This window comes from Lissotriton helveticus, chromosome 1_2 (genome assembly GCF_964261635.1).
Source record: "Lissotriton helveticus chromosome 1_2, aLisHel1.1, whole genome shotgun sequence".
In the NCBI taxonomy this organism is placed as follows: domain Eukaryota; kingdom Metazoa; phylum Chordata; class Amphibia; order Caudata; family Salamandridae; genus Lissotriton; species Lissotriton helveticus.
In genome coordinates this window covers 309,018,683-309,041,250 of record NC_136058.1, presented here as the reverse complement: position 1 = coordinate 309,041,250, position 22,568 = coordinate 309,018,683, and the positions used below count along the sequence as shown (strand labels likewise).

Genomic DNA, 22,568 nt, shown 5'->3' with positions numbered 1-22,568 from the left:
TCGTGTTACTTAAAAGCACTGCAGCTACTTTTGCACTGCCCACTTGTTCCATTTTGCTTGTATTCAGAGCGACCGCCACTCTTCCTCTTGAAGTACAGCGCCGCTTTTGCACGCTCCCGCTTGTTTCACTATCCCTGTCCCATTGCTTGTTAATATTAATGAGCTGATGTGCACGGCAGGTGTGGGTTATATGTATGCTTTTAATCAGCAAACCACAGCGCTGCTTTATCTTTAAGCAAGCCAAAACCAAAGGGGATGATGGACGGAGTGTTTAACATTGCAAGCACTCCCCTCCAGTCAACTGATCTGGGTTTAATCCATTATCACCCCATTTCAGACATGGCTATATGCAAATCAGTCTGACCCTGTGCCTCATGGGAACAGTCCAGCCCGATCTTTAAGCAAGGCAGGTGCTTTTGCACGCACCCTCTGGACAGCATAAAAACTACGCTCACTGATAGTTGGGCATTAAGTGTTCCTTCTACGCAGCTTCTGCAAGTTGTCTGTAGAGCAGACCTTCGCTATGTATTGTGGGAAGGTCTTTGCTGACTTCAGTGGAAAAGAAGCGTGAGACATTAATGGCCTGAAGGTTATAGTTACTTCGTCCGTTGCCATCCGAGGCAAGGATCCCCCAAGGCCAGGGTGCTGTGGTTCAATAACTTCGGATGTACCCCCTCCCCCCCAACCCTTCTATATATTCACGTCATTGCCATGAGCTCGAACTGATCACTGACTTTTAATGTGTCACACACAGCATATCACCTGTTGCGCTTCACTCTATTTCTGCCGGTGACTGATTCACTGGTCACTTCCGACTGCTCCTCGAGAAGACTGATCCATGACTCTCTGCATGACATCTTGTTCAATCAGTGTGAAGTGGCCAAATCCCCTAGGCAACCTGGAAATAACATGCACAACTCTATATGAGAGACATCATAATAAACAAAATAATCAACATTTGAACGCTCTTCCAAAGAAAAATACTTATATCTTTCAGTTTTTTCACATTGATTAAGTTTGCTTTTTATCAAACCAAAAATTCATTTACAAACACAAGTTTACAATTATCACAAAACAATTTTTTAACCCAATCATGCCCAATGCGTTTTGAGTCCCTAAGGTCTCTTCGTCAGGGGCGAACCTGTTGGTGAAAAGCAGGGCCGGACTGGGAACTGAAAGCAGCCCTGGCAAATTTTGCCAGACCAGCCCCAGTGTGGCGCGTAGCGAGCTGGAGCAGCGAGCGAGCCTGACAGCTTCTAGGGGGTTTGGGAAAATTTTGGAAAATGACAGACCAAAATGGTGAATTTTACAGCACATTTTTCATTACATATTCAATTGTATCAACTTTCAAAGCACAGTAAATAGTAGAGGATGACCTTAAAGTGCACCAGATTACCCACCCAGTCAGATATTCTTACAGAGACCACCAAAAATAGACACTAGCAGAAGAACCCGCATACACAAAAATGGAGCAGTAGGCCTTGTCTTCTCATACATCTCCCCCAAAACATGGAACAACCTCCCACAACACATCAGAGCCTCCTCATCGCCTCTTGAGTTCCACAGGAAGCTTTAGACCTGGCTTTTCAAGTAAATCACCTGGGAGACACCACCTACCCACCTGTGAAGTGCCTCGGGGTGAATAGCGTGCTGTACAAATATGCAAAACATAACTTGATTTTTTGGTCAAATCAGATGAAACAATAGGAGCTTAAATCACATAGCCCAAATAAATTATATGTTTTAATGTGCTTGTCAGTGCCTCTGTTCAAAGAAATGTGCTGTGCATAATAATGAAAAATTAAATGCTGCAAAAAATGGAACAGAAGCAGAAATGACCACCTAAAAACATAAATAGTCCGGTTTCTTGCATACAAAGAGGAGATTCTCAGATCTAACTTTGTTCTGTTTTATGATCATTGGGAATTACCTAGTATTGTTGTCGGGTTTTAGGGAAAGTGGATACATTCTAACTCACAAGTCTACTCTTAGTCAGGTATGAACCAGAATGACGATTCTGCAGTCAAACGGACAATTGGCACTGTATAGATACCACTCTAGCATGGAGGAATACTGCAAAATCCTCGAGCCTGTGCTAGAGTCTAATCACTTTTACGCTGTTTTGCATGAACCTGTAAATGCCCAGATGTTTATATAGCACATCACAGTAATGGGTTAGCATTGTCCCTAAGTGCACAAGTCTTTGGATGGTAATAAAATAGAGTCCATAAGGAGACAAAGCAATATACCCTCAATCATCCACTGTAGTCACATGGGGAAAACAATCAGATGTTGTGGTCCCAAAGAAAACATCCTAACCACTGGACCACACCTACTCCCTACCACTAGACCAGAGTGCCTCCCTGCCTGAAAGACTGTTTCTCCAATCATAATTAGGACAGTGTAACATTTTCAATACTGATTCCATACTATAGACTGCCTTAAAAAATGTGTTAATAATAGTCACAAGCATGAACATTTGCACTGCAACGTCTGCCTTACAAACCATGACGGGTTCTGCCTGAAGCATGACTAATATAACCTGCCACTGTGTGTCATGCAAAACGTGTTTAGTAAAATCCACTCCGTGGCCAATCAGATTGCAGGGTATATTGTGATACCCATGTTCCAATGCACGAATAACTGCATTACACACGGCAAACTACAAGTTATCATTAGCACTGCCTGATTCAAGACCAATGACAAACTCGAGGCTACTTTACAAACCACAGTTCAGCATCTGTGCAGTAGTTAAATGTGTGTCTCCCATGCTGTAATCCATGTCATTCATTCAGCTTGCATGTACATTGTATTTTTGCAGACTGTGAATTTTCTCTCCTCCGTGTCTAGATCCAAGCATAGAATGTAATTAGCTATGAGGAATATGTTTTTTCTCTCACAAGACTCGTGTTTCAATACCCTGGCATGCTCAAACTTTGGGATCCCTGTTTGCACCTTATTTCAGTCTCCTCTTACCATCCGAAGACTAACAACACAGCAGGCAGACTGGTCAAAACAACACAACACTTCCACGCCCGAAGGAGACAAGTAACCCCCGCTCCCAGACGAAGAGGGATCTTCATTAAGCGCCTTCAAACCGGACCCTTCGCAAGGAAACTACCATTATTTGACCTCTCGTAAATTGCTTTTGTGTGAGAGAAATGCTGAGTTCTAGATGATCTAACATTTCAGGACGTGCGGGGCCGTCAAATAAATGAGGCCTTTGAATATCTCTTTCAAGTCCGCATCTATCAGGCAGGAAGCCATTTTCACGGATTTTACCTTGTCTCCTCGAATCCAGGCAGCGGAGTGATGCGCTGCGGCCTTATGAAGCCGGTTGTGACCCACAAAGCCCCGTATAAGTTTTCCTTTCTTTCTGGGGCGGCGGCCCGTGGCAGGATGAACCAAAGGGCTGCCTGCAAAAGGGGGGTTAGGCCTACTAGCGTAGCCGGACTCTCGCAGGCACCGGCAGGCAGCCAGCCACCACCACCTCGCTCCGGCGGCAGCAGCCGGCTACGTCGGGTCGTCCGCCTGCCCCTGGCCCCTGCTCACCAACAGCAGGCAGGCCTGCTCAGTGCTCACAAATAAATCCACAACCACAATCCACACTCGGGGGCTGCTCAGGGCGCCAGTGCGCTGTGCTTCCTGCCTGCGCAGAGCGCAGTGCCGGGGATTCAGGTCTGCGGGCCGGGGATTAAACAAAAGGGTATATACCCGGCCCACAGTGCCATATGCCAATGCCTTGATGAATCTGATGATTGCGAACGTAGTTTGCAAAAATGCACAGAACATCAGTGACTCACCGGCGGGCGGCGGGCGCCGGGCGGCAGACAGTCGTCAGCAGGGAGGGACAGGCAGGCAGGGTCTAGAAATAATTAAATTATGGGTGCCTCAGTCTCTGGCTTAGTTGTTCTGGAATGCTCCTCTCGATCCGGCCTCGCGGCTCACGCGCACTTTTTATTGTGCTAACCCAAATGCGCATGTCAACACCACCAGCCGCCCCACCCCCTATTAAATCTACTCCAATGCGTGCATTATTATACAGATGATTATATGATTGCAGCAGTAGAGAATCCAGAGATATTTTGCCCCACGAGGAGATACGCAGAGTAGAGAGTGACAACTAGTCTGTACTGACTGAGTGGACTGTTTTATTTTCTCACTAACGCCGGACCAAAAATCGGCCCCAACAACAAAACCGGCCCCCTGCCAAAAAAACGGCCCCCACCCCTGGCAGCCAACCGGGGGATTGCCCGGTGCCCGGCATTGCCAGTCCGGGCCTGGTGAAAAGGGAAACAAATCAATTGATGTGTCTGTATAAAGTAAACTCTGTCTAATGTTTATCAACGTGAGACTGAATGTCAATCTGTGGACAACACACCCAAGGTGCTACCCAAGTATACTTACTTCAAACAAAGTAATCTGAATAAACTGTCAGCAACCTGGTAATGCAAAATGGACGCGCCATTAAAAGATCTGTTACCAACCACAATAATACATCTTTGAATTTAAACTCCTATCACAAGGAATACTTGTGAATTAGCCCAGTAGATCAACTGGCTCTTCTAAGACCGTTGCATTGTGGAACCACCTTAGCAGTGCTATAATAAATGCAACATTCAGATCACTCTTATCACCGTCACTAGATAAAGCGATTTGCACAAGCTGTCGGATATGAAATAAACATACCTTCATAGAGACACGTCTAGGGTCTTGACATCATTACTTAATCCAATAGAAACAGCGGAGGGTAGATCTAAAAGCTGAAATGACATATAAACATATGTCCCGTTATACACAAATACACAGCAAGAGTCGTCGTTATGTTAGTTAGCGCTCAAGATAAGGTGACTTACCTCGACTACAGGCAACTGTTGATAAAACTTAAACCAACCTCTCGATCTCATAGAAAAAACCAATCCACGACCTGTAACAAAAGGCGTGTACAAATTACCCGAAATGCACACCGACTCAACTGCTTGCTAATCAAGACAACCAAAAATGAATCTATTGCACTGCTTACCTTCACATTGAGTTAGAGACCTCTCTCCGTAACACCTCTATGGTGTATCTGAGCTCTGCCCAGTCTCTTAAGGTTGGTGATGACACACGAGTGCTCTACGACCCGGAAGTATTTACTCTCAAGCTTGCGATAGTTATCCGGTGATCGTCACCAAGTACCAACCACTAACGTTGAAGTCTCATATCACGCAACCAAGCGCCATTTTTAAAGATGCAAAACCTCTGCCAACGTCAGTTCACAAATGATCACTCTTGTGTCTTCACTGGCCTTAAGAGACTGGGCAGAGCTCGCATACCCCATATCGGTGTTACAAAGAGAGGTCGCTAACTCAATGTGAAGGTAAGCGGTGAGAGAGATTCATTTTTGGTTGTCTTGATTAGGAAGCAGTTTAGTCTGTGTGACTTTCGGGTAATTTGTATACGCCTTTTGTTACAGGTCATGGATTGTTTTTTTTCTATGAGATAGAGCGGTTGGTTCAAGTTTTATCAACAGTTGTTTGTAGTCGAGGTGAGTCACCTTATCTTGAGCGCTAACTAACATAACGACGACTCTTGCTGTGTGATTGAGTATTATGGGACATATGTTTATATGTCATTTGAGCTTTATGATCTACCCTCGGCTGTTTCTATTGGATTAAGTAATGTTGTCAAATACCCTAGACGTGTCTCTATGAAGGTATGTTCATTTTAGCTCCAACAGCTTGTGCAAAACGCTTTATTGACGGTGATGAATGATCTGAAAGTTGGCTTTTTTTTTTTATTATAGCACTGCTAAGGTGGTTCCATAATGCAACGCTCTTAGAAGAGCCAGTTGATCTACCGGGCTAATTCACAGGTATTCCTTGTGATGGCAGTTTAAATTCAAAGATGTATTATTGTGCTTTGTAACAGATCTGTTAATGGTGTGTCGTTTTTCATTACCAGGTTGCTGATGGTTTATTGAGATTACTTCTTTTGAAGTAAGTATACTTGGGTAGCGTGCCATTGACGGGTAGCACGTCGGGTGTGTTGTCCACAGATTGATATTCAGTCTCACGTTGATACACATTAGACAGAGATTTTCTCTATACCGACACATCAATTGATCTGTTTCCCTTTACACCAACAGATTCGCCCCTGACAAAGAGACCTTAGAGTCTAGAAATGCATTGGGCATGATCGTTTGTGTTAAAAAATGGTGTTGTGATAATTATAAACTTCTGTTTGTATTTTGAATTTTTGGTTTGATAAAAATGCAAACTTGATCAATGTGAAAAAAACTGAAAGATATAAGTACATTTCTTTGGAAGAACATTCAAATGTTGAATATTTTGTTTATTATGATGTATATCAATTAGAGTCGTGCATGTTATGTCCAGGTTGCCTAGGGGACTTGGCCACTTCACACTTGTAGTACTAGATGTTGGGCGGGCATACTATTAACATCGGTTATACACCTGAACTAGAGGACCAGAAAATAGAAACTTTGAGTGCACAATCCACGCCATTGTGTATCTTGTTCAATCAGCAATAATGTAGTGCTTAGTGCGCGAGGGCAGCTGTTCTAAGCTCCTGGGGTGCTGGTTTCAGAGCTCGGCACTAGATGTTACTTCACCCGAAGTGAGAGTTCCACTCCTATCACCCACAGTCTATCATTACCTTCCCCCTTGGGTGGTAGCAGCGGCTCTGCACTGCCTCGCACGACCCTTGGAAAAGTCGGTGCAGAATTATCACTGCTTGACGTTTATTAGCTCTTCCTGTGATTGCACCGGAGCTCAAACTGACCTTTCTTTTCCCCGCATTTCATAGCTCCTCGTGTGATATCTCCAGAACTAACACTGGTTGACATTTCTCAGTACCTCTGCCGATTTAGTCTCCGGACACTCTTGTGACACTCAGCAGCACTCTCTGCTTCCTCAGTTATTGCTTCAGTTCAGCTCATGTCTCACATTTCTCTAATCTGGCGGGATCACCACATTTCTGGCTTTGCCCATTTCATTTCTCTTCAGAATAACCAACATCAGCTATGGCCTACTTTTGTGCTCTGTCCTTTCACCGTCTATTGAATGCTTACAAACCAGCAACTTTGGATATCAGATGTATGCGGCTGACACGTGGTACCGCCCCAAGTTTAAAGATGAGCCTGGCAACCTTCACAACTTGCCTCAGTACTTTTTGCATGCTCGTCTTTGGGTGCAGGATACAAAATTACCACTAAATAAATGAGCTTTCAAAAACTGCACTTTCCCTCATATATGTCTGCTAAAATGGGTTCTTCTGTTGCCCCACTAGTTACAGGAACCACCTTAGTCGTTGGTCTGGTCCTGTTTGACTTGTTGCATTAGCCCTATATAATTTCTTTTTTTTCAAACTCCTGAGAATTTTGGCTTTTTTTTGCTTGAAAAGATACTGTTATATTAATCCAGCCCTGAAATCCCCGTAAACGCTTTACAATAAAAAAACCAACACAAAAAAATCTGGGCCCTGTGGTGATTGTTCCTGCACTGATGCTCTGCTGAACCTTTGTGAGAGCCTACTATAGCACACACCACAATAGTTGGTATGCATGTGCCTAAATATACATTAATTCCTTGGTAATGTGATGTATTATTGCTTTTGTACATGTTTTCGATGGTAGTAGATATATATTTATTTTGTTTTGGTCCAGATGATGCCCAGCCTTATACGTCACTAAGCGTCCAATTGCCTTCTACATTCTGCATAGGTACATATCGTGCAGTGCTACAGCCACACAATATATTGTCTCCATTAATAAACCACAAATGTCATCTTATTTACATCGTGTGCTGTGTGTTTAATGGGCAGCTTTGCTAAGTAGGTTTAGGTGCCCTCTGAGCCTAAAAACAGCTGTAGTGATTTCATGTCTGCTTTCCTTATTTTGACCATGGCCGTGGCTAGTGTGACTTGTGTAGGCCTGCCTCTTGTCCAACTACCATTGGTGTCTGTCTTTAGTGATGCTTAAGGAGCCCGAGTTCCTCTTGCTGCTGTCTCTTCCTTATTTGGGAGTGTTACTTCACTGTTCATTGTCTGCAGCAGTCAGCACCAAACTCAGAGTTATATCAAACTGGTTACTCGCTGGTGGTTGCAGCACACAACATGCAGCAATGCGCAGGGAGTATTAAAAGCCGTGGCAGCTTGTTTACAGGCTGGTGTGTTTGTTGTTCATGGTATTCAGCAGGCTCGGGACAAGGCTAATCCCATTCAATTCATTTGCAGGATTCTATAAGAAAGGCTTCAAACCTGCTTCAGTGCTTGCCGCCCAGCAGGCAATGCTACAGTGTCTAAATGGCAAGTCCGACCATGCATGAATAAAGCTTGAATTTTGGGTTTCTGGCTCAAGACATCATCTTAGCATGACTGCACCAGTTGAGTGCGGTGGTTGTCACTCAATTACCTTCGTGTCTGGACTGGTTCTGTGTGATATTCCCTGACCTCCAATGGGCCTCTCAGCTGGGACTGTTATGGCAGAGCCCCTATCTGGTGCATTTAGAAGATGACCAACCTGTTTGGTTAAAAATATATCTCTCACGCATGTTTTTTCTCTTCAGTCATTATCTGTTTTATTCTTCTTGGGTTTTTGTTCCAGGCAGACACATTGCAATATTTATGTTTATGTTCAAAAGGCTGTCTAAAGGTAGCAATGCAATTCCAACCCTCGCCGGGTCTTTTGGAACACAGATAGAAGGCTCAACTCTGACCCCAGATGAGGTAATACACCTTGGTTACCGCCCCACCATATTACTATTCTTGTACCAGTAACCACGCCCCATCACACAACTATTGCAGCAATAGGCTTGCCCATGTTTAATGGCATCCCATCTTTAGAGTACAGCACACCGTTTCGCCTCGCCAGCATTGACCTACTATTTCTATTCTGCCATTAATTGTGTAGCCTTAGACATTTGTGTCAGTAATCATGTACCATCAAACACTTATTGTGCCACTAATCGTGTCCCATCACACATTGATTGTGCCACTAATCGTATCCCATCACACATTTGTGAATATAATCCTTTCCCATCACACTTTTATTGTGCCTATATTCGTTAGCCATCCTATCGCCAAAGCCAAGCATAGCTCACCCACGGGCCCTTGTGAAAGCAAGCAAAATGCCCCCTTTGGCTGCAGTGGCAAATATACAGCAATCACCAAGGTTCAATCAGCCCTAACCGCACCAATGGTAGCTACACCCCATGCCTATCCTTAGTTGGCAAAATCCTGATATCTTCAGTCAGTCTGTGCTTTATACCCAATAGCACTGCGAGTCCGAGCTTTGTATCCAACACCACCTTTCATACTGTAAGTTCTACTCACATACTACAAGTCCCAGAATGCAATATGCTACTGACTGAAAAGCCAGAACACTGTGCATGTCTCTTGCCCTAGACCAAGGCTACTGGAATTAAGCAATTGTGCGGTGGCGGCGTTTTTGGCATATTAATGGTTCTGTCGCATTTTGCACATAATCCATTACCTACTGCATAATATACAGATTTTCACAAAAAAAATATTTGTAGCTCAACTGGTTCAAAAGTTACCTAAAATGCGGCAACACGTGTTGCTGCGCAGTGAAAGGCCCTTTGCAAAGGTTAACGGGTTACCTTTCTGTCGCATATTTCTATGTTTACATGTTACACTGGAACTAATGAGGTGCAACCTCTGTCCAGACAGTGTTAAAAAGTGCAAAAATATAAAAATATTGAAGTGGCATTGTCAGAAAATGTGGCACATTACGCCGCACAATTTGGTCCTCTCCTGCCTCATAAAATTCAGTGGCCTTGCCCTAGACCCGACATGCACAATCTGCGATTTCTGGAGAGTCTCAAGACCTACTTAGATCACCACATCACCAGCTAAAATAACTCACAGACCCAACCCACAAAACATCAATTCTAGGGATGTGTAAATATGTAAAATACACATTTACACACAGTCTTGTTGCTCACACATTTCCTACCTATTCGTCACCAAAAAGGCAGTGATATCGAAACTGTTCAAGGCCACGCAATTTAACTTCACACATTTCCAATCCACACCACATAATTTGACACCAAACCACATATTTTGACACCAAACCACATAATTCAACTCAACAACACAATTACATAACACATGCATCCAATCCAAACCACAGAATTGCACATCATGCCACAAAATTCAACAGCACACCACACAATTAACTTCCACTACATACCTCTCCACAACACAAAATACCATTCCACATAATTCCACTCTTTAACACTCGACTACTCCACATAATTCCAGTACACTCAATACCACATAATTACTATCCACATAATTCCACTGAACACTATACCACATAATTCCACTACCAAATCTACTCCACACCACACAATTCCACAGCTAACAATGGGTAAAATACATTGTCATTAACAACGCCAATAGATCTAACTTAAGCAAATGCGAGACCTATTGCATTTCCAATGCTTGTTTAATATAGTTTTGGTGTCAAAACTTGAATCGTGTAATTTGATCTCTTGATTGACTGCATATATATTTATTTTTGTACCATAATTTCTGATGTTGAAATGAGAATGGCAGACCACAACTGTGCCAGAGAGGTGTCTTGGACAAAAATATGTCAATGTATGACCTTACAACCCCAGAAAGATTCAATGTCTTAGAGGGGAGGAAAATAGTGAGAGGGGGGCTCGTGGCTAGACCGTTGCTCCTGCTACACTCCATGTAGACACAACTACCCACACTCAATCTGAGTGTGCTGATAATGCCACACAGTAAAAGCCAGTGTGGCATGTTAGGCTTCTAATAAAGTTTCTAAATGCCTAGTGTTTGTGCCGGTCAGATGTGGTATAAGCACTCATTTGTGCTTGCAAACTTCAAGAACTTGACAGAGAAAATTTTGTGGTAATGTTGGGAAAATAGTTGCCTGCACAACACCAGGCCCAAATACCTCATCGATAGAATCAACTTCCATGAACCCAAAAGGAACCTGCGATCTTCCAACCTCTCACTGGCCGAAACCTTACTCATCTGCAGAGCCAGAGCAGGTGGAAGTTCCTTCTCTCACATTGCAGCCAAAACCTGGAACGAGCTCCCGGCAGACATATGATTCGCCCCCTCCCTGACCTTCAGGAAGGCCCTCAAGACCTTGCTCTTCTGCTAATGGAGCTGCGACCCTCCCCCCACCCCCGCAGACCCCCCCGAGCGCCTCGAGACCCTTGCGAGTTAGTAGCGCGCTCAACAAACCCCTGATTGATTGATTGATTTAGAATATATTAAGTAGCTTTTGTATGACCGTAACACAGTACATTGTGGCCAAAGTGAAGAACTTGTCAGCACTCTTCAAAGCCCCATTTATTATCTTGTCTGGATCATTAATTGAGAGCTCACCAGATATCCCTGTGTCAAAATATTGAAGTAGCTCTTCGTGGCGACTTCTATTTGTGCCAAAAGTTGCCAAGAAGTTTGTAACAGGCTAGCAGGAGGACAGAGACATTAAAAGGAGGACAGAGACATTGAAAGGATCAGCCGACTGCTGCTGTTGACTTCACCATTTCCCTCCTTTATACTTTTTATGCTCCACTCCGAGTCCTTGCAGTCTCGGGTATGTGGCTGGACATCCTATAATCTAGATTCCTATCTCCATGTCTTTGTATCATTCGGTACCTTGCATTGTGAACCTACGGTGACTAACAACCAGAAGCCCATGAGAGGCTCGCACCACAGAGTTCTGCTTGCTTGCACAATGGCTGCGAACCATTCTCCCATTTTATGGTCTGATTTTTAGGATGATGCCCAACTGCCATATGTTAGGGATGGGGCAGTAATTACAGTCTTTCAGAGTTTAAAGGAAGTTTATTTAGGAGGTACTTGTAGCCAAAGTCTGGCCAGAACTGTATTTAGGTGCTCAGTTTTGAGGCTTCAGTCCTGGTAGCGGTGTTCTTATTTTCAGCAAGATCACTGGTTGGAATGGTGAAAGTGGGAGTGAAGTTTGTGAGGGTGATTAGGATGGTAGACTAATAATTATGGAGTGTAACCTCACAAATTGCATTCATTTTGTTTACAATATAAAGGCGAGGGAGTTCCTCAATATGATATGTAAATTTACCATGCTTTTTTTTAGGAATCTGTCGTCAATACTGTAAAGCAAAAGGAACACTGATGAATGTTGAAGGCAAAATCAAAGACTATGCCAAAATATCTTCAAGAAGAGGGAGAGTGTAGCCTTACGGCTAGGGTGGTCGACCTCGAAGCTGGGGAACTGGGTTCAAGTCTCGGCAACAACGCTCAACATCCTGTAATTCTGGGCAAATCACTTAATCTCCCCGAGCCTTACAAAAATGAATGTAACGAACCTGCTGGCTCTCATGTAAAGCGCTCTGATACCCTATTTCTTCGGGTGTAGTTTGCATGGCATTAAGAATGTGACTTAACCCAGTCCTTTAATAGGTGGGAAGTTATTTAGAAGGATTTGGGACTTTTTTGACTGTTCAAATGTTTGTAATCTGCCTAAAGTTTTGCAGTTCAAATTTTAGAATCTTTGTTTTCGTGGTCTGTCTTTGTAGTCTGCGTTTTATCTTTGACCCAATTAATGTGTCAGGATCTTACAAAATCTTACTTTTCGGAGTATATTTTGTAACACTGAAGCACCATTTTGGTTTGACTGAAGCGCCATTTAGGTTTGACTAGTGTTATTGTAGTGCTTATGATCACATGTAAATCATCCCAGTAAATGTGTCCAAGCATGGGATGGCAACGCCCGGGAATGCCGTGACTGTCTATATCATTGTTATATGAGCTAAAGACCCAAATGGGCAACTGAGCACTTTGTAGGGCACAAACTGGGTTGTCAAAAAAGTAGTGTATTAAGCGTCTTCCTATGACGAAGATGCTGATTGGGGACTGGTAATTCCTTGGGGAGAAAGTTGTGATGTATGCTTGGGAAGGCTCTTTTTCTTTTTTTTTTTTTTTTCTTTTTCTCTAAGGTGGGATCAGAAGGAGTTTCTCAGCTAACCTCATCGCCTGTTACATTCTTTAATAGTAATAGCAGATTAATAAACTATGCCTGCATAAAAAAGGAAAATGTACAATTAAATTTCTTTAAATGTTCTATAAATGTGAAGGAATTTGAAATCGGAGGCTAAAAATTAGGGTGGTGTCCGTTGCTTGATTTGTGTGAGCAGCGCATGTTCTGTAAACAAAACCAGCACGTATGATTGGTGGTCCTGGTTGGTGCCATGTATTGAGTACAAAAAGACACCATGAAATGATAGAATCTAGCATATTATTTGGTCTTTTAAAAATAAAACAAAATTTTGAAAACCTTCATCTTACCCATTAAAGTGTATTTTTTAAAATCCTTTTCTTTGTTTCTCAATTATATAAAATGTTTCATAATTTGTGTATTTGGTTGATGTATATTTGTTTCTGTATATGCGCATTTGCTTGAAGTTCAACTCCTGAACATTGCTTAGACCAGGATCACTAGCTTCGAGTAGTAATTCAGTGGGGTTACACAGAAGTAACAAAAATAAGAATTACTGAAATAGAAAATGCGGAGGGCTATAATTACAACTGTTAAATTGACACTGCCATTTTCTTTCTTGTCCAGGTCTCTCTCAGACTGCTATCACCAGGCACATCTGGTCACCTTGGAGGCCATGAACTGGGACACAAAGATCAACTCCATCCTTACTGCGACAGACAGCAATGTGGCCAGCATTAAGGTAAGCAAACCTGCGGTCACCCGGACATCATGTAGTTTCAACAGTTCCCACCATACGTGATGCCATTAGTCACCCTGCTATTAGTTTCCATCACATCCTAACACAGTATTCAAATAACATCTAAACTGAATAACATTCTTAACATCACACATATATTAAGAACCAGCTCAATTTGTCAAAAATGTTTAAAAAAAGTTATTTTCTTATTGTTTAAAATCTTGTTTAAAATCTAAAAAGCCTTAATGGAATGCAAGCTCTCAGCTCCATACCAACACTTGTTTTTGTTGAAACAATCTCCTTTCCTCTGGGTTTTACTGATTACAAAAAAAACATAGCTCAGCCAGTTTTTAGGTCAAGCTTACCAGACAGCATTTGCTGTCTGGTTGCAAAATACCTATTATCGGTTTACCAAGAACTTACAAGGTCTTACCCATTACTTATCATTGGTTGGCTTTATTTTCGCTCTCATTTCCTTGTGTCTTATTTAATAGCTTTCCTTGCTTCTCTTGTGTTTGTCCCTCCACTGGAGCATAGTCCCCTTCCCGTCGCCCTAATTGAATGACTTTCATCCTTCCTGTCCTTCCTCTGCTCGCTTTTTGGTAACTACCTTTTTCTTAAGTACTCCATGAGAGTGCTTGTGTTTTCCAGCGACTTTCTGTACTTCTCCCCTGCCAACCGTTCTCCCTCCCCTGCACTCTGTGGTACTTTCTAGTTCAAGTTCTTCTACTGTCATCTCTTGTTCTTCCTCCAGTGCTGCTTTGCCTCTCCATTGCCATCTCCCCTTTACATTCCCCCACCTGCTACACTCTATTTGCCCAAAGCCCACTATCCTTCTTTTGTGTGCACTTTTACATTTCAATCTTGGTGAGGAGTAAAATAATGCTTTTGCACTACTTCTATTTTTTTTGGGATCCTTTTTGGTATACATGCTGACTAACATATGCACATACATACAAAATGATGTAGCTGCTGAGGCTAATTTTTCAAGCCTTTTTATTATTATTATTTAGTTTTAGCTATGTGTTAAATTGTCATACAACTATGTTGCAATATTTGTCTTTATGCCTTCATTTCTGTTGTTTCTTTTACCTCGCCTTACTTTCTCTATTTAATATGTTCCCTTAGAACCCTGACTGGTATGTTCGAACAACCAAAAGTGACATTTGTGAGACATCCGAGGTATTAAAGATACATGCCAATATTTTTACTTGCAACATGTAGCAACAAGATTGGTCTCAGGCATTGATGGTACTTTGAGCACCATCTGCAGCATCAAACCACTACACTCACTCATTACCTTGCCCTGCTCTTCGTCAGCTGGGTGCTGTTTCCTTCATTCAGAAGTGCAAACTTTTTTTAAATGTGCAGGGCTATGAGAAAATCTGTTAAAAATAAAGTATCCCAAGTCAACCAGAGTGAAGCTCAAGAAAAAGAGTATTGTCATAAATGTAAAAAGATGGTACTTGTAGCAGATGACTCCAAAGATGTTGATTAAGACTTAAAGGCCACCCAGGTGTGACATTGACACAAAAGAAGGGGACTTGGGGGTCATAGCTGCAGAATCTCCCCATTCACATCTCTTACCAAAGACTGTTTTCATCACAAGGTTAAGGACGTAGTTGAAGAGTTTCTGCCTCTGGATGTGAGAGCTGTGTCCTTTGATAGTTGCCGGATGGAGTTCCTAGGATTCTTTGCTGGCAATGTAAGGTTCAAGGACCGGGGAGCCTTTATTAATATTTATATGGCTGATAACAAAGTGTGTGTTTTTGGATGGAGAGATAAATATATAGTCTGGGGTTGGGGAAATCATATCACCCTTCACCAATCGCCCAAACCAACCAGAATTTTATAAAGGGCAAAAAGATTTATTGTTCATTTTGTCCGACGGACAAGTAGATATTAACTCACAAAAAAGAATGAGCTGTGGGCACTTTGGGGCTCACATGTAATTGAAATGCGGTCAGAAAGCCTATGGAGGCCTTTGGCTGGAAACTCATGACTGGGCTCTATCTAGCCAGTGATAGGCAGGGGGAGTCTTACGCTAGACGTCTATCTTCTAGTGTGAGTTCCACACTGGTGCAGCCCACCTGCTCTTGGAACCCAGCTGCTGAACGTGCGATGGCGGGCGTGAGGCAGAAAACACTTTTGAAGCTGTCTGGGTCGTAGCGCTGCAGGCCAGGTGGCCTTTGTGGTCACTCTGTCGCCGATTGCCGCCGGGCTCGATCGCCCTGTCCATTGGGATCCGTCCAAGGCAGTCTACTCCTCTTCGGTGCACTGCGGGTCACTTCCTGGAATCGGGGGCGGCAAGTCGCCGTCTCTGACACAGTGAATGCTTCACCCACAGGCGAGTAAATCTGATAATGGGTTTTGCAGCAGTCAGAGCCTTAAGAAAAGTATGTTAACTGTGATGCTGCATGGAATGGTCTGGGATCAGTTGGCTTGGGGGCAGGGTCAAATGTGTGGCATGTTAATTTACAGTAAGGTGGGAACTTCTCCACTGCTGTCGGCTGATCAATGAGGCGCCTATTGCAATGCAACCAGTGCAGCGTTGATAATGATTATGGAAGATCACTATTTAGAGAAATTGACCTTTACTTTGTCAGTCTGCTTTTATGGACGAGGTTGCATTCGGGGGCACGGAGCAAACGATTATACTTTAACGCCTTCTTTAAGACTTTAACAACTGGAAGTCTTAAAGAAAAGGCAGCCTTGCAAGATTATGCGTGCGCTGTAAATAGAATGTTTTTTTAACTGCATCTTTTTCTTGGGGATTGTTAGAAATGGGATTTCTAGCTAGCTGAGACTTGCGTCAAAGCAAGGCAGAAACCACCACTCTAGTCAGGATAAGAAAGTTACACTTATAAAATAACTCCTGCTCACCCCCTTGGTAGCTCGGCACGAGCATCCAGGCTTATCTTAGAGCAAAACCAAAGGGGATGATGGACGGAGTGTTGAGCATTGCAAGAACTCACCCCCAGTCAACTGATCTGGGTTTAATCCATTATCATTCTTTAGCTCACTACACCACCCCAGTTCAGACATGGCCACATGCAAATCAGTATGACCCTGTGCCTCATGGGAACAGTCCAGCCCAAACTGCCAACCAAAGGGGAAAACAGTCCCCAGTGCTGCGGGTCGAAAAACTTGAAGTCTTTGCTGTTCCTGAGACTTCGTGAACAGGGGGCAAGCTCTACCTCAAGCCCTTGGAGAGACTCACGAATTAGGTTGCAAAATGTCCAGTCCAGGCCTTTCACAGCCCAAGACAGAAGCAGCCACTGCAGGTCAGCCCAGCAAAGCACCCAGCAAAGCAGTCATTCCTTTTCTCAGTCTCTCCGGCTCTCCTTCTTGGCAGTCTTCTTGATCCAGATGAGTTCTAAAATTCTGGGTTCTGGGACCCAGCATTTGTACCTAAAAATCCTTTGATCTTTCAGGCAGATGGTGTCTGTGCCCGGCCAGTTCTGCCTTCTCAGGTGTAATTTCCTGGCAGGAGGTGGATACGGCATTGTCAGAGGCAGACCAGACTCTCTAAGGTGCAAGGAAATCTCTCCGCCTTTTTGCCTGGAGTCTCCGTTCCTAATACCCTCCCCCACTGTCTTTCTTGCCTTTTCCTTATTCATTTACCTCCACCTTCCCTCCACTGCTTCTCGTTAATCAGTGCCCCTACTTTATTTTCCAATCTTGCCACTGCAGCAGAGGAAAAGCCTCAAGTCTGTGTCAATTTTACAGGCTTAATCTGCCAAAATACAAGTTATTCGGCATTTCGAACTCCTGAGGCGGAAGCCGGGAGAGCGTGAAAATTGCTAGATATTTTAAAACTTGTGTATTGATTGTGATTTAACTACTTACTTCCCCCTCTTGGGCACTTGCACTTTCTCTTCTTACGATCTGGGCAGTCCCGCGCAGCTGATTGCATAGCTGCAGCGGGCCACAACACCTTTCGCCGCCATTCCCCAGAGGCCACTGGCCACGCCCCCTCCAAAAGGCCACGCCCCCCTGCCAAAGACATTTAAAGGCGCTGATCTGTGAGCGCGAGTCAGAGGCATTTCGAACTCCTGAGGCGGAAGCCGGAAGAGCGTGAAAATTGCTATATATTTTAAAACTTGTGTATTGATTGTGTTTTAACTACTTACTTCCCCCTCCTGGGCACTTAAACTTTCTCTCCTTACGATCTGGGCAGTCCCGCGCAGCTGATTGCATAGCTGCAGCGGGCCACAACATCTTTTGCCGCCATTCCCCAGAGGCCACTGGCCACGCCCCCCTCCAACAGGCCACGCCCCCCTGCCGAAGACATTTAAAGGCACTGATCTGCGAGCGCGAGTCAGAGGCATTTCGAACTCCTGAGGCGGAAGCCGGGAGAGCGTGAAAATTGCTATATATTTTAAAACTTGTGTATTGATTGTGTTTTTTAACTACTTACTTCCCCCTCCTGGGCACTTGCACTTTCTCTCCTTACGATCTGGGCAGTCCCGCGCAGCTGATTGCATAGCTGCAGCGGGCCACAACACCTTTCGCCGCCATTCCCCAGAGGCCACTGGCCACGCCCCCTCCAACAGGCCACGCCCCCCTGCGAAGACATTTAAAGGCGCTGGTCTGCGAGCGCGAGTCAGAGGCATTTCGAACTCCTGAGGCGGAAGCCAGGAGAGCGTGAAAATGGCTATATATTTTAAAACTTGTGTATTGATTGTGTTTTAACTACTTACTTCCCCCCTCCTGGGCACTTGCACTTTCTCTCCTTACGATCTGGGCAGTCCCGCGCAGCTGATTGCATAGCTGCAGCGGGCCACAACACCTTTCGCCGCCATTCCCCAGAGGCCACTCCCCTCCAACAGGCCACGCCCTCTCGCTTTCCCCTTCATTAATAATGTGCATTTTCCGTACCCGCAGCGGACGGGCGCGGTGGGCGCGCCGTCAGCGCGCCAAAGGCAAGCCCGTCTGCGCCCGTCCGCGCCCTTCCGGGCCCAGGGGCCATACCCCCTGGACAAAATCCGTGCCTTCGAGTATGCTATGACGCCGATCAGATCCTTGCTCTTAGACCTACAAGGGATCATCCGACGGTTATGCTCAATATGTTAGATCAGTTCCCACAATGTTGCCCACATTGTTCCTTTCATCTGGATATTCCACAACGTTGTCGCAGTTTAGCTTCCCGAGTAAAAACTCACTCTCTTTCTAGTCACACCTTTCTCAGTCTTAATTGTCGTTCCTTGCCCAAACACAAACGGGAGATTTTTGACGGATGAATCTCCTGACGCACTGTTCCTTACGGAAACATGGCTTCGCGACAGTTCTGGACCAGACATTGCAGAAGCCCTCCCTGCCCAATATGCGATTGCAAGGCACGATCGCCTCTGGAAAATAGGAAGGCGGTGTGGCAATAATATTCAAAGATATTTATCAATGCCATCTCGATCCAGCCCCGTTGAACGGTTGCGAGGCAGCGTATTTTAAGCTAGCTCTCAAACCTAAAACCACTCTTTCGGGTCTATTAGTATATCGCCCTCCAGGTCTCGCAAACGCATGGCAGCCACAACTTTCTGAAATCATAGCTCCGGTTCTGTCTACATCTAGTAATTTTTTCGTCGTTGGAGATCTGAATGTTCATTTGGATGATTCGAAGGACAGCTTGGCCTGCAACCTTATTGCGGAGCTTGCCTCCATGAATCTTATTTTACATAACTCTGGCTCTACTCACAAGGATGGACATCTCTTAGACCCTATTTTAATAATATCCAGGTCAAGTGTTCCACGGCGGGGCCAGTTATCTGGTCCGATCATTTCTTAATTAAATTTACTGTCATTAACAATGAGAACACACCCAATCACAAACTGGATACAAACATTCAGAAAAGGGACTGGAAAAAGTTCGAAGCTGCTGTTTTTAATAAAATTTTAACTGATCTCAAGCCTGAAAATATATTTGTGTCCAATGATATGGATGTGATGGCCAGTGCCGCAAATGATTGGCTTCTTGAAGCCATAAACACTTGTCTTCCCACTACTCACAAGAAAGGGATAGTTCATAAAGCCCCCGCTCCATGGTACAATGAGACACTCCGTATGCACAAATCTAAATGTAAGAAGTTAGAACGCCTATGGAGGAAAGATTATTCTCTCACATCCGGCACTGCCTATAAAGCAGAACTGAAATGTTATCATAAGGCGTGTGCTACAACAAGGGCTTTTCACGTCAATAAGACTATTAACGAAGCAATAAATAAATCAAAAACTCTATTCAATGCGGTGAGGGAGCTTGCTGGTTCACAGACTATGGCAACACCTCCTCAGCTATCTAACGCGAAATGCGATGAGCTTGCCCAGTATTTTATTTCTAAAGTTGTTAATATACATCAGGACATCTTTGCTCAAAGTAATACAAATAATTCCACGACTCCTCCTTAGGCCAGGGAAGAAGCTGCCAACTCATTGATGTCATCCTCGCCTCAATTATTGTCTTGGCCGGATCTTTGTCCGGATACCCTTTCGGAAACACTGAGTAAAGTCAAGTCAGACTCTCCTCTGGACCCTTTGCCTGCCCCGATATTACGCTCCCTGAATTCTTCATATCTTTCCACTATTTGCAAAATGTTAAACCACTCGTTGGATACTGCAACTATTCCCAGCTGTTGGAAGCATGCTATGGTCACCCCGCTCTTGAAGAAGCCGTCAGCAGATCCAAAGGTGACCGCAAATTACCGTCCCATCTCTCTGTTACCAGCATTCTCGAAAATTTTGGAACGACACATACATGTACATTTTTCAAAATTTGTAACAGATAACTGCCTTCTTCATCCATATCAATCTGGATTTCGCCCTGGCTTCTCTACGGAGACGACCCTTTTGGGCGTTACAGACAATCTGCGCCTGCTCTTGGATCGAGGAGAAACAGTTGCGCTGATACTTCTTGATCTCAGCGCAGCTTTTGATACTGTTACACAGTATCCTTCTCAAATCCCTCGCTGCCATCGGCATTGGTAATAAAGCCCTGGCCTGGCCTGCTTCCTTTCTGACTGACCGCACTTTTCAAATCTTCTCTAAATCATCCTCCTCTAAAAGTTACTCCTCCCCTCACGGTGTACCCCAGGGGTCAATTCTTAGTCCTCTTCTTTTTAACTTATATGTCACACCTTTGGCTTATGTTGCACAATGCTCTGGACTTAATCTTTATGCTTATGCTGATGATTCACAAATTGTTTTTTCACTATCTCAAATTGATCCCACGGTTCCTTCCCCTCTGCAAGCTGGACTCAGCAAAATATCTGGGTGGATGAACAACATGCTCAAATTGAATGGCGGAAAGACCGAGGTTTTGGTCCTTGGTAATAAACCTGACCTTTGGAATCTTAGACATTGGCCTACTGCCATGGGCCCCTTACCAACCCCATCTGAACAAGTACGAAATCTGGGAGTACTTATCGATAGGAGACTATCCATGAAAGATCAGGTCAACAAAGTCGTAGCCACCTGTTTCACCGTCCTACGATGGCTACGAAAAATCTTTTGGATACTCCCCGAAAATACCCAAAGATCCGTTGTGAATGCCTTGATAACCTCGAGATTGGATTACGGTAACGTGCTCTATCTGGGGTCTGCCAAGGCCGTCACACGGCGCCTTCAGCTGGTACAAAATGCCACAGCTCGGCTTCTCTGTGGCTGTCGGAAACGGGACCATATTACAGAACACCTGAGGGAGCTGCACTGGCTCCGTGTGGAAAACCGGATAAAGTTTAAAGCATTGAGCTTTATGCATAAGATCAAAACTGGATCAGCTACCCTCTATCTTCAGGCCCTTGTTAGTCCCTACCTTCCTACTCGCTCACTTCGTTCCTCATTCCATCATCTCTTCTATGTACCGAAGTTTAAACTCACTAGAATGGGCGGCGGTTCCTTTACAAACTTAGGACCCAGACTGTGGAACTCACTTCCCTTGGCCATTCGGATGGAAAACTGTCATATGCGTTTTCGCAGAGCCGTGAAAACCTGGGTTTTGTGATCTCTAAATCTTCTGCCGGAGGTTGTCGTTTTGTCTGTTAGTGCCGGGAAACCCTAATGGGTAGCTGTCGCGCTCAATAAATTTAATAAATAAATAAATAAATAAATAAAATTCTCCACATTTTGGCTCATTCCTGTTGGCCTTTACCTCTATTTGTTTGCATTTCTCATCTCCTGTACCTACTGTTAACCACCCCCACCATACAAAGTGCTCTGGTAGTTTGTGCTAAATAGGCAGAGGCACAGTAATGAAGCAGCAGGGAAGGTTAAATTATGTGGCCACAAAAAAGTAGAATTATGTAGCAGAATGCAGCACATTTTTGTTTATCGTATTACTTCATTTTTTGTGCATCTGTATACGTTAACACTGTCATTATAAATGTTTTGCCTTATTTAATTTCAGATTAACACCCAAATACAGCAATAGCAATGTAAAAGTGAACACTCACTACTTGTGATGGGCTTTCACTGTGTGGCATGAGGGGTTACCCTCTTTTTAGAAACTTTTGATCTGTTTGACCTCGAATCAACATTTATTGTTAAAATATGCAGTTTAGGCAGCATGATTATGCGTCAAATTATGAAGAAAACGCCTCAGCTGTAGAATCTCATTATCTGATTGGCTCTGTTATAAATCACTCACGTGCACAGTACCTGCCATCAGTGTATGACCATCTGTCATTTGCAACGATATAAAATGGCAAAAATTGAAGAACGAGTTCAATATAAAGCAGAAATTATCAAAATTTAAATTTGTAGGTCTCACAATCAATCTCCTTTTATTGACAACTGCGTGAAATTATACAATTTTCCCACCTCAGAATTGTATGCAACCGCTGTATTGTTGCA

General features: G+C 43.9%; 1 protein-coding gene across 7 annotated transcripts in view; it reads left to right on the top strand.

The window, feature by feature from the left end:
* Positions 1 to 22,568, top strand: part of LOC144802186 (uncharacterized) — a 259,636-nt gene that overhangs the window by 42,665 nt on the left and 194,403 nt on the right. For all 7 annotated transcript variants that reach the window (XM_078671796.1, XM_078671793.1, XM_078671794.1 and 4 more), the window contains one exon: positions 13,616 to 13,730. In XM_078671796.1, the coding sequence (XP_078527922.1) occupies positions 13,665 to 13,730 (66 nt within the window). In that variant the 5' untranslated portion in view covers positions 13,616 to 13,664. Of the gene's footprint in view, positions 1 to 13,615; positions 13,731 to 22,568 lie in introns of those variants that run through there.